The sequence below is a fragment of the Aulonocara stuartgranti genome (genome assembly GCF_965226115.1).
Source record: "Aulonocara stuartgranti genome assembly, chromosome: 16".
In the NCBI taxonomy this organism is placed as follows: Eukaryota; Metazoa; Chordata; class Actinopteri; order Cichliformes; family Cichlidae; genus Aulonocara; species Aulonocara stuartgranti.
In genome coordinates this window covers 21,781,418-21,797,751 of record NC_138952.1, presented here as the reverse complement: position 1 = coordinate 21,797,751, position 16,334 = coordinate 21,781,418, and the positions used below count along the sequence as shown (strand labels likewise).

Sequence of the window (16,334 nt, the reverse complement as noted above, 5' to 3'; positions counted from 1 at the left end):
GATGACTCTGTACTTCAGAGAAACTGTCATTATCATCATATCAAAACCAAAAGAAAGACAGGAGGAGAGATTAAGTGTGTGGGGGTCCGCTATTGTTCAGTGCTGGGGTCAGGAAGGTTAAATTCCAGTGTGCGTGGGGGGCTGGGGAGATCTAGGGAGAGGCAGGGGGTTGTCATCATAGAAGGAGGGGGGTGGAGCAGTCTGATGGGGATTTTCTGGTAGTCATATTAGCTCTAGGTGGGGCAGGAACTCAACTCTAAACATGCCCCAGAAGACAGGAAATCAAAACAAAACCAAGTCCTCCAGCCTGCATCTCCCAGGGTCAGTAAGAGGAGAATACACACTGTGTTTAGACATTTATCTCAAATGAGCACCTCTACAGCATTCTTCTGAAAAGGCATCAAGTTTCCCTATTTCCAGGCAACAGTTAGGACTGCGAATAACTATTCTTCCCCCAGAAGGGAGACCCAAGGTAGAGGAATGTCATCACTGCTGGGCTTTTATTTGTCTGTCTGTATGTCAGTGGGATTACGCAAAAACTACCAGGCTTAATTCAAGAAAAATTGGTGAGGTGGAGGAAAGAAAGAGCTCATTGCATTTGGGTGTGGATCTACACCACATTCTTTGAAAAGGATGTGTTATCCGAGTAATTGATTTTGTCTGTGAATCCCAGGAAAAGGGTTATAAAGTCAAGCTGCTGTGTTTTCTTTTTTTCTGACATGTCCAACAATCCAAAACTCAAAGAAATTCAATTAAGAATAAGAAGTAGTTGCTTTCAGTTGCTGCCTTGTTAATAAGGAGTTGCCACATATTTGATCTGGCACATTTCTTTTACACCAGATGCCTTTCCTTACACAATCCCAGAGGGATTTGGGTCACGGGATCTTTCAATTGTTGAGTAAATGTGTAAACGACTACACCATGAAGTAGGGCTGCACGATTAATCGTTAGAAAATCGCGATCTCGATTCATACTTTAAAAAAAAAGAAAAAAAAGACGACGACCACGATTGTACCGCATTTTGATCCGGGATGTAATCTGCATGAAAACAAGCGCTCACTCTTCCTGCTCAACAAATGACAAGGGCGGAGCCTTATACCACGTGATACAGAAGCTGTGCTGTGTGATGCTAAAATTAGCAGGGAAAAAACAACGGAGAACAAGTCAGGGATGACGAGAAAGTAACAGGAGAAAATCCGTCCCGGTCAACCACCCAAACATCAATAACGGGAACCTTATACAGCGCTTCCCTATACACGTCGAACTCCCGCAGGCACAAAGAAATTACGGAGGCTATTACTTATGACCTGACCAAAGATATGGCTCCCATCAACACTGTGCAAAACGAGGGATTTAGGAAAATGATCAACACCCTAGACAAATGCTACACAGTGCCGTCCCGCAACTATTTTTCTATTGTTGCACTACCTGCTCTATACACGCAGTGTCGAGCAACGGTGGAGACGGAATTTCAAGCAGTACAACATTTTGCGGCAACAACAAAACGTGAGACATTTGTTGTTTTTATGTTTATTTATTGTTTTTTTGTTCAGTCTCAACTGTTACGAAGTTGATGTGCAGTTAATAAGTGCAATAAATATTTATACTGGAAAAGAAAATCGTGAGAGAATCGTGATCTCAATTCTAAGCCAAAAAATCGTGATTCTCATTTTATGCAAAATCGTGCAGTCCTACCATGAAGCCAGAAAAATATTGGTATATAAGCAGCAAATCTTTCCATTTAGAAGCTTAAACCAGAATGAATAAATCAACAGAAAAAAAAAATCAACAATAATTTTAATAACTAATTTATTAGTTAGTCATAAATTTTCCTGGTTTTCTCCAAATGCACTAACATGGAGCTAAAAATAAACTGAAACAAAGAGTTACGGATATGACACTGATTACATCTTAGTCAACTTCTCCATTAAATGACTAATCAGCATGCTGAAGCTTTGTCAGCTTTGTGTTTTTAACATTAAGTTGAGGCCAGCTGGTCGACGTCATCAGCTTACTTCTTCCTCTGATACACTTTAACTGCACAAACAGGAGGAAGGGTCACCAAGCTCCTAAATTCCTGCCACAGAAAGCTGTGGTCTTCCCTGTATTTCTTTTTTTCATGGACCAGTCCATTGTTAGGGCTTCCCCTCTCCTGTCCCACTTGAGCAACTGAGAGGGGGAGGCGATCGCAGACTCCCAGCCAATGAGAGTGTCAGGCCTTCCTCCAGCTGGATGTGAACAAACCAATTAAGCACAAGAGATTTAAATCAAACCGTTAGCCCATGAACTGGAATTCATGAATATCATGAGTTTGAGGTGAGAGGAGTGAGGACTGCTGTAACTGCTGACATGCATCATGATTACACCTGTTAACCAATGTTTACTGTCTGCCGTGACTCACTGTAGGTTAATGACTGGGTTTCAGAGGCAGCAGACAGTCACACCCTCACCACCTGCATACAGTGGAAAGGCCTCAACACATAAAGGAACATAAAGGCCTCAATTAAAGATTAGATGCCAGTTTAAACCGGGGTGAGCACAGTATGTGGTCGCAAATGTTTCCCAGGTCAAAGCCCTGCTCTTGGAAGCAGCACGTTTCCTGAGCAGTCAGACTTTTCCTCTCCAAAGCTGTCACATTTCCTGCCTTTACTTTGCAATACATTCCTTCACATTGACTCATTAGCCCAACAAAAAGTGATAAGGATGAATATAGCCACTGCAGTTTCACAAAACACTCACAATGTTCACAACAAGTGACGTGAAGAGCGCATTCTTCACAGATGCACCATCATCAGTACATTTCCAGCCTTCCTGTTTTTTTGGTACCCTTAAATATACACACTTATATATATAAATTATATAGTGGCCTTATATTTACATTTTGTATAACTAATCGGTCTGACTAATAAAGTGATAGTGAAACAGATCACTTGTGTTATTCTATAACTCAGATGAGTTTCTTAATATAAATAACAAAGACATGCATCATTTTCTTGTATTTTAGATTCCGAAAACAAACAGAAGTGCCTTTTTTCAAGCACATCTACCTGAAAATAGCTAAAATACATGTAGTATTTATTATTGTACTCCAAAAAAGTACTTTTATAAAAAACACCACAGCACAAAGAAGTGCCTGTAATAGCAAAGCTATAACCCACAAATCAGTAAAACATCTTAAGACCACAACATACGATCGAAACAGCATTAAATACCAGAAAATAATTACTTGGGTTGCTCTATAAATGTTAATGGAGCAAACCATCGCTGTAACTGAGAATCTATTTCTCTTTATTCACTCAAATAAAACAAAAAGAAGCCTTTACTGAGTCCCGTGTAGCCCCTGGGTCTGGGATAAGCACCGAGTTTACATGGGATCAACCTGCTGCGCTTTAGCCGTAAAGAAAACACATTTTAACGTTTTACTTTAGAAGGTAAGACCTACCTGAGGCTCCCAAAAAAATAGCCAGCCGGTAAACGTTCATTATATTGTCCGTTTTTATACTAACGAGTAGTTTAACCGTTTGTTGGTCATGTCGTTTTCCGCTAACTGCGTCTGCTGCAGACCGGACTCGGACTGCGTCTAACGGGACTGTACCACTTCTCAGGGAGGTGAGGCTCAGCACAAACACTGCACCGCTCTCAGACAACTTCAGCCTAAAATTTCGGCACAAAAACAGCGTATGTCATAAGTGTCTCGGTTGCAGGATAATTTTGGCTCCTGCATTAGGTTGATTAGAAGTGTCTGCAGGGGCGATTCTAGGCTCAAACTTTTATGGTGGCTCAGCCCCAATCATAATACATGCAGTGCCCTACAATTAAGATTAATGGAATATGCTGCTTGCAAACATATTCAACCCTTTTCACCTTAGAGAATCTCAGTTCGATTATATACACATTACAATGGTACTTGCAAAAGCAAGTTTGTATCACCTATTTAACGTCAGATTTGACATCAGATTGACAGTTTTTCAATGCTTAAGTTATCAAACCTAAAGCAAAGGCTTAATCATGTTGATCAGAATTTACCAAAGCAAGTTGAAGAACTACTTTTAGTGCATAGTATTGGATGTTAATCACATTACTGTAATCGCCTTATATTTTTCAGTAATGCAATAATGTAACTGTTATTGTACTAAATTAAGTAATTACATTACAGTTACCATTATGTCTTTTTTCCATTTCAAAAGTTCTTTAGTTATCTGAACACTATGTGGATAGAAAGAAAAAAACATCAAACCTTTATGTTTCTTCTTCCTGCAAACTTCCACAACAGTCACCTGATTTCAGTTTGTGTGCCGCTGAAGGAAAACGGTGTGGTTTGGTGTGATCTGGTGTGGTCTGCAACATTTCTGGAGGGGAGATATGGATATTGTTTATTAATTTATTTGTTTATTTATTGATCAAAATACTGATCACGGCAGATGACGGCAAAATGCAAATGCATCCAGGACAGAAATAATCACAAAAAGTCCAAAGAATGAGAATTATGTCACTGGCAACACCGTTAGACCCACCATACAAATCACTTGGTTTCTTAAGCCCAACAAAGGCAGATGAAGCAATAAAATGACTCAACTTTGAATGTGTGAATACAATAGGGTCTAGAGAGTCACATTGATCTCCAGCATCACAGGATGCTGTAGCTGAAAGACCTGGTCAGTATTTTTGCTTTGGTTTAAAATAGCTTTTATAGCTATGAGCTATTATGTGTACACACAAAGCCTTGAGAAATAAACCTTTTTTTAACCAACTACTCGGCAGGGCCGGACATATGCGATAAGGAAGTACGGTACACAATATCAATGTTTTCTGTGTATACTTGATTTTATTTAGTGTTGCATAAACACATGTAATATTAAGATGCACAAGCTCAATTTGTGAACAAAAAAAAGCCATCCCACAGTATATAGTTTGCTAATGATTTTATTTTCTGACACAATACAAGAGTTGAACAAAACAGTCGAATCACAATTTTTTGGTTTCATATAACACCATAAAACAGCCTTTTTAGTTTAAAATAATGAACAAGAAGAAATAACAAATTAGTAATTTTTGTTAGAAAAATAGCTAACAGCATACACTTTCATCTCAAGCATAAAAAGGAGCTGAACTCAAAAATACAAAAAGAACACATTTTGCATTGTGAAAAGAAAGTAAAAAAATGCACGAACTGACCAATAATGGCAGTAAATGTATCAATAACAACAAACTAACATTTATGATAAATTTGAACATGGGATTCAAGGATTAATCAAACTTTTTGTGAAAATTAACACTAATACATTTGTTATATAGGCCATGTTCACAGCAAACCAATGTCCTTCAAGAAAATCTGATCATGTGATGGTGTATTACAGCAAAGTTGTGTAAAACAAACTTACTGAAATTTGTTCGGTCACGGAGTTAGCAGTAAGGTCTAAAGTTACAGTTAATACAGAAAACTAATGGAATCAAATTATGTTTTCTTTGTCTTTTCTTTTCTTTTTTTTTTTTACAGCCTGGTAGTAACAAAGTGCCCAAAGATGCAATTTCAAATTGGCTCTTTGCTAAGTTGCCTGCAGCCAACACACTGGGGCGGCTGTGGCTCAGATGATGGAATTAGTCATCTACTGATTAGAGGGACAATGGATCAATACCTGACTCTTCCCGACTCTTTCAGTTGCCTCTGATGTATCCATTGGAATTTGAGTAAATATGGGTAAATGTTAGAAATCGCTGTTTCTAACATTCATGAATGTGTGTTAATGAAACTTGTAGTAAAAAAGCACTTGCTCCGATGAGTAGAAAGGTGTTAAACAATCCATTTATAATTTTCCCTTTGGATTAATCTGTGAGTTAGGTGCTTTTTGTTGGCCTAGTATATTGTTGCGAAGTTTGAAGATGATCCATAAAAAAAAGATTATATCTTTACAACTTTGGCAATAGACTGCTAACAAGGAGACAAACAGACAAGCGAACTCGATTACATACTCTCTCCCTTCAGGTGGAGAACAAGGGGTCATTCAAGACTTTTGGGCAGTTTTGTAGCAATCAAAATTCAACTTAATGAGTTCCATCAGTGTAATGTATGTTGAGTTGGCTCAAATACCTATGGTGGTAGCACGCTCAAACTCCAAAGCACGTACAAACTTCAAAACACGTAAAAAACTCCAAAACACGTGCAAACTCCAAACCACGTGCAAACTCCAAAACACGTACAAACTCCAAAACGCGTACAAACTCCAAAGCACATATAAACTCCAAAGCACGTATAAACTCCAAAACACGTACAAACTCCAAAGCACGTACAAACTCCAAAACACGTACAAACTCCAAAACACGTGCAAACTCCAAAGCACGTACAAACTCCAAAACACGTACAAACTCCAAAACGCGTACAAACTCCAAAGCACGTATAAACTCCAAAGCACGTATAAACTCCAAAACACGTACAAACTCCAAAGCACGTACAAACTCCAAAAAGCACGTACAAACTCCAAAAAGCACGTAAAAACTCCCAAAGAAATGCAAACTCCCAAAGAAATGCAAACTCCTAAACACAACGGAAGTGCTCCAGGACGCTAGGGGCAGTGTTGAGCTTGATTTGCAAAATAAACGGCAAGTTTGTTGCAAACACATGGAGTTGGCTAGGATAAACACACCTGCAAGAATAGAACAACCACGCTTTATAGGAAAGGTAATGTGCAAACTGTTGTTTGTTTGATTTCTTTTTAATTATGAATGCTTGGTTTATGGTGGAGTCAAATCTGACGTTAGCTAACAGTCAGTGTGCTTTGCTCATAGAGAAGCTTAACACTGCCCCTAGCGTCCTGGAGCACTTCCGTTGTGTTTTGGAGTTTGCATTTGTTTTGGAGTTTGTGCATGCTTTGGAGTTTCCACATTCTTCGGAATTTGTACGTGCTTTAGAATTTGTACGTGCTTCGGAGTTTGTACGTGTTTCGGAGTTTGTACATGTTTTGTGAGCTTTCCAGGTTGCTATTTCTATTTTCTCATGATGCATTCAATTCAGTTTTATTTTATTGAAATTTCGCCAAATCACAACAACAGTCTTCTCAAGGCGCTTAACATTGTAGGGTAAAGACCTTACAATAATACAGAGAAAATCCAACAATCAGATTACCCCCTATGAAAAAGGACTTTAGCGACAGTGGGAAGGAAAAACTCCCTTCTAATAGGAAGAAACCAGCTGGGGCTGAGGGGAGGGGGACAAGGCAAAAGACATTAATTCATTTTGCAGGTTTCACTTATGCAGTAAAAGATTTTTACTGGTTTCTGTCACTGTAATCAAGTCGATCTCGGCTACCACCATAGCGATCACCGCGGTCATGTCGACTGTAATCGTCAAGGCGATCTCGGCTACCACGATAATTGTCACGGCGATCATCAAGGCGATCGCGACTTCCACCATAGCGTTCACGTTGATCATCAAGCCGATCACGACTTCCACCATAGCGTTCACGTTGATCATCAAGCCGATCACGACTTCCACCATAGCGTTCACGTTGATCATCAAGGCGATCCCGGCTACCACCGTAACGTTCGCGGTGATCATCAAGGCGATCCCGGCTACCACCGTAACGATCGCGCTGTTCATCGAGGCGATCTCGACTACCACCGTAACGATTACGTTGATCCTCGAGGCGATCTCTACTACCACCGTAACGTTCGCGTTGATCATCAAGACGATCCCGGTTACCACCATAATGGTCACGCTGGTCGTCCTGGTACCGGTGAGAGTCTATATCACTGCCCTTGCCTTCATACCTTTCTTTGCTGCTATTGTAACTGTACTGATCATCTGCAAACTTCTGCACAACTTCTTCGACTCTGGAAATATTTTGAGGTGCCACATCATTATCCTCATTCTGGCTGGCCTGTTTCTTCTCGCTGTTTGACTTGTTGTCTGAGTATGGTTCTTCACCTTCGGCAGCATCTTGGTCGTAATACCTCATTTCTTCAGGGGAACTAGGAGACAAACACATGAAGGAGCTGGATGGTTGATTGACTGAGATACTTTCAATAATTGTTTTAATCAAAAATTGTTTAAAACAATTTACAATGACAGAAAAATCCAGAACACACAGTACATACCCCTCAGGATATTTATTCTTCTTGCTCCTTCTCCGACAAAGACAGAAGATGAGAATCCCCACCACCAGGAGCCCTGCGAGGACTCCTCCTATTATAGCTGCTGTGGACCCAATTTTCATGCTGGCTGGAGAAAAAGTAAGTTAATATAGTTAAGTCAGGGTTAAACCTTTCATCCAGGGTTTAAAGCTTAACTTTGAGCTGTTGCTGGTTGTCAAGTTATGTTTTGGAGAAGGTGAATTTCAATTGCAATTATTTAAATTATTATGTCAGGCAATTTAAATCACATGGTCATGGTAAAATAATAAAATGCTGACCAATATGTCAATATGGCAGCAGTCCTCAGACAAGCTGCCTCTTTTTATAATGAAATGAGAACTCTGCACTCACTGTGATGGCTTGTCAACCACAACCTGTTAGCCAATGAACGTACCCCCAAAAAACTAAGACTCTTTGAAACTAAGACTGGACAAAGTTTACAAAATGGCTCAATGTTTTCTTTAATATGATCCAAAATGAGTGACCGAGACCATGAACACATCAGGAAAGTGTTTACAAAGGTCAAGCGAAAAGCTGCTTTCTCATAGACCTCAATAGGACCTGAAGATTTTTATTAACCACAGCTATTGCCCCCTGGTGGCCATTAAAAAGAATGCAGGCTTAAAGCGCTTCCATTTTGGTTTTGTTTATTTTGTCATATATCAGCATTTCGGGGTTAGTATCTCGCAATTTCAGCTAACTAGGTATCGTGAAATTCTGACTTATTTATTTCTGTTCGAATTATATGTGTCTGAATTTTGAGGTAATAACCAAAAATGTCAACTCAGCTCTACATAACAATCCCCAGCCCCCACACTCCCATATTTAGAAGGTAAATACTACATTTGCAACTAAGATGTCATCTTGGTATCTACAATGAGTTTGTAAGAAACATTGTTCCAAAACAGTCAACTGTTGCAGCTGGTGTAAATGAAGATAAGTGTAAACTGCAAAACTGAATTAAAAGAAGTTGGAATGCTCACCAGGCATCACAGCCAAAGTAAAGTTGCAGCTGGCAGAACCAATTCGATTTTGTGATGTGCAAATATAGTACCCAGATGTCTCCCTTGTTATATTGAAGAGAGATAGGACTCCATCCTCTGAAAAATAATGACAAAGATTAGCTGAAACAGTGCCGAGTAATGCCTTTTTTTCCAATCTGCTGTATTTACACAGAGCACTTGAAAGTGACATATTGCTAGTAGAAGAGCATACTTTGAGTTGCTTTAGGTGGAAATTGTCTGGGACTGTTGTCGACGCTAAAGCTCTTCCAGTCGTAGGTGGGTGCTGGGGATGCCTCCTCAGACAAACAGGTGAGTGTAACATTTTGAAAATATTCTGCACTTCCCTGAAGCTTGCAGATTGGTGGAGAGGGAGGGACTACAAGATAAAAACAGTTAGTATAAACAACAGTTTTGATTTTACGTCATTTCTGAGATTGTATTTTGGAGTGTAAGAGGCTAATCTATCAGTTTGCTAATTCTCACCCAGGACCACAAGGGAGGTGGTGGTACCAGTTGTTCCATCATCGTCACCATATATAAGGACACTGCACTGGAAATGGCGGTTTTCCTGCATGGTGAGCTGTGTTAAATGCAGTGTGCTCACTCGAGTGTTAGGGTCAACGTCCAAGGATGCTCTGCCTTCATAAGCTGGGGAAATTTCAACCGGTTTGCCATACCATGCAGTAGCCACACGTTTCTTGAGAAAAATAAAAACAAGCATAAGATATCTGCTTAGTTTAATTATGGAAGTAATATTTGTAAATATTACAAAACACAGTGGGTTGCATGCAGAACAGCCCGTAAAGCCCTTTACGGCATGCAAATGAGGCATATGTATGATTTTATTCTATACAGGTCAAACGCACTGTTTTAGGAACAACCTGGAACTAGAAACTACCAGCTTGGGCAAATAAAAGCTGTATGTAGACTTAATCCTGTTTCTGGGTTATCTGATAGGTGAAGGAGTAGTTTATACACATGAAACCATACATGAGTCATTCACCTGTTCGTTATCCACTGGGACAAAATCATTACAATATTAGTAGGAAGGAACCATGTTACATTCAAGTAAAGTGTAGAACACACTTTTCTTTTCATAGAAATTCTATTTTATTAAAACTGTAACTGTTTTAGGACTATAGCATATTTAAGACTATACTATATGCTATATTATATTATATTATATTAATACTATAATCCCAAAACAGCCCGGAAGCTTGAGTAAAATCAGTAAGGGTCTACATAAACATATATTTAGTATTTAGTGCAGTAATTTCCCTTCTTACCATTGGGTCTCCAGTAATTTCTGGGAAGACTTCCCATGTGAGTACATAGTCGGTCAATGAGGGATTTGCAGGGACCCAGGAGCAGGTCAAGTCAATGCTGCCTCCTTTTTCAGCCTGATATTCATCTTTTGGAATGGACACCTGAAGACTCTTGCAGCAGGACAGCACTGGAATAAAAAGGAATGACCAGTGTCTTTTAGTTTCTTGTGCTTCTTTAATGATCACTTTAAAAACTAGTTTCATGAATATGACCAACTCAAACTTTTACATTTATTTCAAGGCAGCTGTCGAAAAGAAAAATCTGAATGTCTCCTTTGAGTAAAACGATATCCTGTTCCAGGTGAGTAGCAAGAAGTTGGGTTAATGATTAACACAGGCGATAATACCATAAAGGTGTGGCAATGGTTTTGACAGAAGTGAAAAAACATAAAGCATAAAGCGTACCTGTGAGTATCAGAAACAGCTTTCCCCATACAAGCTGCCTGTCCATCGTCGATTATAAAAGAGAATTTTTAAAAATCCAGAAAAACTTTAAAAAAAAAGAAGAAAGTTTATGCTTTCAGTCCAAGAGCGAGAACCCGCCTAACCTTCACGGTGAACTCCCAGGTGTAAAGAAGTTGACTCTTCCAGGTAATAAATTAGCAGCTACAAGTCACATGTCACCTCTGCTCCAATCACTGATCTGTTTCGCTTTTGATTAAACCTAGAAACTAGAGCTGAAAGTGATAAGCAGGGAATACACATGAAAAAGAGCTTATATTCAATTTAACATACAGACAGATGTAAACAAAACAACAGAAAACAACAAAAAACTTCATGTGTCTCTCTCAAGTGTTTCAGTATTATTAACTTACAAAACTGGATGGATTTTGAAATTTTGACCTTCCTGGAAAGCGAGATTGTCTGTCCGCAGCTGCTGTTGTGCTCAGTTTGACCTGCAGGATGCAGTGTTGTATTGAAAATTTTATAACAAGCATTATCTAGCAGCTACTCTAGCACACCCAACATAAAAAGCAAATGAATATAATTGAACAAATAATTAACCTCTTTTTGTGTTGGCTGAAGCTGAAGGAAGCTGCTTGAAAAAGAAATTACTGTATGAGGCACTTGTGCAGGGAGGAAGAAGTGACCTTCGCTATAATACAGTGTGCTTGGTCAGAGGCTTTGTGGCATTCAGACGCAGCCCTTGATGATGCAGTCCTACAGACTGATGAAGTCTTAAAGTATTCAGCCTTTCATACGTGTGAGGTTGAAAGCTTTAACCACTGAGGTTTAGCTTTAGTCATTTCATGTGTGAGAGAATCTAATAGTTCCTACAAAAAGTTGATTCTGTTCACCTGGATGTAGCGTTTTCAGTGGGAGAAGTATTTCATCAAACATCCAAGTGACTTTTTCACTCTCAGCTGACTTCAGGTTTCCCCAACCTTATAAACAGTACGTTTCATAACAACTCACAGTAGGACCACTGAAGGAACAACAGGCTGTGAGGTCAGTTTTATGCTTATAATTCTGCAAATTTTCATGACCACTGATTAGTGGTCATTGATCAACGGCCACCGATCAATGACCACTGATCAATGGTGTTGAGTACCATTCACAGAGAGTCAGGGGATTCCTGCAATCACAGCATTGTAAGATGGTGAAAGATGAACTCTTAGGCCCCTCCTCAATTCAGAGAAGGTCTTTCAGTTTTTACATAAATGGCCTCCTTGACTCCCTGCTGAAACCAGTGTTCCTCCCTGCCTGGCCTAATGAGTTAGCTCTTCTGTGTTGTGGTATCTGCTTAGCCAGAGGTTGTTTGGTTTCAGTTTGCTTAGGTACAGTGGTCGGACCATGAGCCCTGCAGGTTGCCACGTTTATTTTCTCATGATACATTCAGTTCAGTTCAATTCAATTTTATTTACATAGCACAAAATCACATCAACAGTCACCTCAAGGTGCTTAATATTGTAAGGGGAAGACCCAACAATAATACAGAGAAAATCCCAACAATCATATAAGACCCTATGAAAAAAACACTCGGCAGCAGTGGGAAAGAAAAACGTTTTAACAGGAAGAATCCTGTGGCACAAGCAGGCTCGGGTAGGACGGGACAAATAATAAACTAATTTCCATGATTTAATAATTTATTCTGAATTGTTCTATAAAATTAATAATGCTAAATTAATTTTGTCCAAATTCTCCATGTAATGCCGGCCGCTGCTACACAACATTCTCATGTTCATAATTAGTGTTTTGAATGTACCATCACTTTCATATTTACATAAGTGTTAAAATGTCCCTGACTTTATTCTGCAAATTTATTTTAACAAGCTGCTTGCAAACAAGTCTTATATGAAAAGGGGCACGGCTGAATTTGAAGTTGTCATGCTGCCCACGGAAAAATGTTCTTGTTCTATCATCTGATTATTTTTACTACTACTTACTTTTCCAACTTTCTGTTGTTCCCATCCTGGCTTTTTGAGATCTGTTGCTGCCATTTTATTTAAAATGAGCTGATATATTTAATGTTTTCTATGTTGTATTAAAATAGATCAAATATGGGTTTGCATTCTCTGCATTCTGTTTTTTTTTTTTAAATTTCATCTACATGTTACCATTTTAGGCATTTAATGTACAATTGAAAGGTATGAGACATGTTTTCCGCTTGCAACATCTGGCTTTTGCGACATTTTAAACAGAATTATTTGGACACCTGTATTATTGAATGTGGCTCTATAGTGTAGTGAATTACACAATGACTTTGCAAGCACAAAGGTATCTGGTTCAGTTCTAGTCAGAGACACAAATCCTCCTTGGGATTACGCCAGGAAGGGTGTCCAGTGGTAAACTCATGCTGTGACAAGGGAATAAGTGAAAGTAGCTTTATTTGGACACCTTTTGACTATATTAATAAAACTGAACTGAATTGAACCAGCTGAAATGGGAATTGTAACAGCCCAGCCATCATGCCGGAATGTTTTATTTTCATTTACACTTTTACGCTGTCCAAAAATTTTAGGATTTAGATACCAAACTATGAATACTATTTGAATGTACTGAACATTGTTGTACTGAATGTACTGATATTACAACATACATGTTGTAATATCAGTAAATTAAAAATGCACACAAAAATGTGCAGAGCATGTCAATTGACCACTATGATTATTATCCACTCTAGCATCCACTCTGTTACCGTTGTCAGCAACACAGAAGATGTTTTTTTTGTTTGTTTTTTTAAGTGTATCTACCATGACATTAATCAGCTGAAGCAAAATGTTTTTTCAGAGCTGCCTATATACTATATGCTAGCGGTGTCAAACATGCGGCTCGTGGGCCAGAATCGGCCCAGCAAAGGCTGCACTCCAGTCCACTGGACAGGTTTGGAAAATGTGAAGGAGTGCATAGATTTTTATTTTACAGGTCCTCACATTGATTAAGTCTCCTGCCATTAAAATTAATACTACACCAAAGTAATTAAGTACCAGATAAACAGTAACAATAATTTGTTTTGTTTTTACAGTGAGTTCACAGAAAAAAGGACAATCAGCATGTAGCATGAGCATATGACAAGCATATGCTCCGTCATTAAGAAAGCCCAGCAGAGGATGTACTTCCTGAGGCAGCTGAAGAAATTCAACCTGCCAACACGGACGATGATGCAGTTCTACACTGCAATCATCGAGTCCATCCTCACCTCCTCCATCACCGTGTGGTACGCTGGAGCCACTATCAGGGACAAACAGAGACTGCAGCGTGTTGTGCGCTCTGCTGAGAAGGTGATTGGCTGCAGACTCCCATCTTTGCAGGACCTGTACACCTCCAGGACATTGCGGCGTGCAGCTCGGATCTCAGCTGACCCTTCTCACCCTGGACACAGTCTGTTTGACCTGCTCCCCTCAGGCAGGAGGCTCCGGTCCATTCGCACCAGAACCTCTTGCCATAAGAACAGTTTCTTCCCTTCTGCTGTTGGACACATGAACAATAACCATATGACTGTTCCCGCTACTAACACATGACCCTACGCTGTGTTCACTGCATCATTCCATGATTGGCACTGATCACCACCTGCACTCATGTATATATCTTTCAACGTAGCACTCTTAATTCTTATTCTCATGTATATATCTCATGTATAGCTCATGCACATATCTTTCTACGTAGCACTTTTAATTCTTATCCCTACTTTTATTTTTTCATGTCTATTTAAGTGCTATTTATGACACTATGTTTGCACTGAAGCACCGCAGCAATTTCCTAATATTGTAAACCTGCTCAACATTTGGCAATAAACCCCTTTCTGATTCTGATTCTGATTCTGATTCTAACACTAACCCACTTTAACCCATTTTAAAAAACTGAAAGTACAAGTTTTTTAGATTTGTCACCGCTTTGCCGAGGTCTGGAGGAAGAGCCAAACTGTCACTCCCAGAGCAGAGGGAATTGGTTATGATGTTGAGAAACCACCCAAGAAGCACCGAGGCTCAAACCTGCCATAAACTGGAAAATTCCAGAACACCAGATTCACTGTCCATTGTGAAGCAAGTTGTACAAAATTGCGAACTGAGACCAAGAAAGAAGCCCCTGCTCCAAAATCAGCACCTTCAAGCTCAGCTGAAGTTTGCAGCTGCCCACATGGAAAGGCCTTCTTGAGAAATGTTTTATGGTCAGATGAGGCAAAGATTGAGCTACTTGGCTACAATAACAAGAGGTATGTTTGAAGGAAAATGAATAAGGCTTTCCAACTTTGTTTCAAACTGTAGCATCATGATGTGGGGCTGTTTTGCTCTCAGTCATACTGGTACGGTGCACAAAGTGGATGGAATAATTAAGTATATGAAGTCAGCAGCTAGACAATTTAAACTTGGGACATGGTTGGGTAAAAAAAACCCAACAGGTCAGTGACCTCAAACGCACTGGATCTGGAAGGGATCTGGATCTTGGAACGGCCTTCAAACTGCCCTGTAGAATTTTCAGGTATCTGTAGTTTACTTGAGTAATTTTGTTTCCGGGTAACTTTTTACTTTTACTGTCTGCATTTTTAAATAAATATCTGTACTCTCTATTCCTTACATTTTCAAAACAGGCAAAGTTAGCACAACACCGTCCATAAGATGCAGTTGTAGGCCTTCAACATCGAGCTAGCCCCACAAAAGAGTAGCTAGAAGAACATAAATGGAGTGATGCTTTTTAAGTGGCAGGTCATTTTAAATGCAGCGTTTCTATCAGCTCAACAAACATAATTAAACACAGTTTGTCACACAGTGTGTTGCTAGCTTAAAGGTCCAGCTGCTGTAATTCACAGGAAGAGAAAAAAAATGAGACCTAACTTCACTCCATGATGGAGAAAGAAAGAGGAAGAAGGGAGGTCATATTGAAGGCAAGGACTGCTCAGTGGTAAATGTAAAGCTTACATGTAAGTCCTCATGTTTTAAAATTAGATATTGGGTCTCTACGTGTGGCGTGTTTTTTTCATGTACTGAAACGTGCTGCACAACAACCTGTTGCATACTAACTGTGCTATTTAAAGACTGCGTGAGAAGACTCTGCAGGTTAGTCCAGGATAAACAGGTTAGTTTGCAGTACTGTGGTTATTCACAGTAAAAGTGTGTGACCAGAGGACAGTGGCTGTGGTTTCATGGTCAGAGTTAGATCACATCAAGTGTAGCAGAGATGTTGCTTAGATTCATTTACTGAATCCCACCTTCATACCAACCTTATAGTGTCTTATGGAGGACTTATGAAACATCTGCTTACATTTTGTTGAATTCAGGTGAGGGCGTCTTGATGCATGCTCAATCATCCAGGTAAGTAAATCTCCAAACGTTGATTCTGTTCATCTGGACGTAGCGTTTTCAGTGGGAGAAACATTTCCTCACTCATCCAAGTGACTTCTTCAGTCTCAGCTGACTGCAGGTTTCCCCAACCTTATAAA

General features: G+C 39.5%; 2 protein-coding genes across 6 annotated transcripts in view; both read right to left on the bottom strand.

The window, feature by feature from the left end:
* The window catches only part of ildr2 (immunoglobulin-like domain containing receptor 2), a 114,216-nt gene extending 110,607 nt beyond the window's left edge, over window positions 1–3,609 (bottom strand). For 4 of the 5 annotated variants that reach the window (XM_082507277.1, XM_082507278.1, XM_082507280.1 and 1 more), the window contains exon 1: window positions 3,443–3,608. In XM_082507277.1, coding sequence (XP_082363403.1) covers window positions 3,443–3,482 — 40 coding nt within the window. In that variant the 5' untranslated portion in view covers window positions 3,483–3,608. Of the gene's footprint in view, window positions 1–3,442 lie in introns of all 5 variants that reach the window. The other variant, XM_082507279.1, reaches the window with a different exon arrangement.
* A 1,862-nt stretch (window positions 3,610–5,471) lies between these two features.
* LOC309690294 (coxsackievirus and adenovirus receptor-like) lies at window positions 5,472–11,379 on the bottom strand. Its single transcript, XM_082507282.1, has 8 exons — window positions 11,272–11,379; window positions 10,862–11,133; window positions 10,418–10,584; window positions 9,615–9,828; window positions 9,343–9,507; window positions 9,111–9,227; window positions 8,092–8,215; window positions 5,472–7,965 (listed from the first exon to the last, which is right to left on the bottom strand). The coding sequence occupies exons 2-8, from the start codon at window positions 10,905–10,907 to the stop codon at window positions 7,263–7,265; spliced, it is 1,536 nt and encodes a 511-aa protein (XP_082363408.1). The 5' UTR covers window positions 10,908–11,133; window positions 11,272–11,379; the 3' UTR covers window positions 5,472–7,262.
* Between the last annotated feature and the right edge of the window lie 4,955 nt (window positions 11,380–16,334).

Coding starts and splice junctions, on each gene's coding strand:
- LOC309690294 (XM_082507282.1), bottom strand. CDS start 10,907: ATGGACAGGCAGCTTGTATGGGGAAAGCTGTTTCTGATACTCACAG. Junction 9,829..10,417: donor AAATTACTGGAGACCCAATG/GTAAGAAGGGAA, acceptor ATTTTTCTCAAG/AAACGTGTGGCTACTGCATG. Junction 9,508..9,614: donor CACCTCCCTTGTGGTCCTGG/GTGAGAATTAGC, acceptor TTTATCTTGTAG/TCCCTCCCTCTCCACCAATC.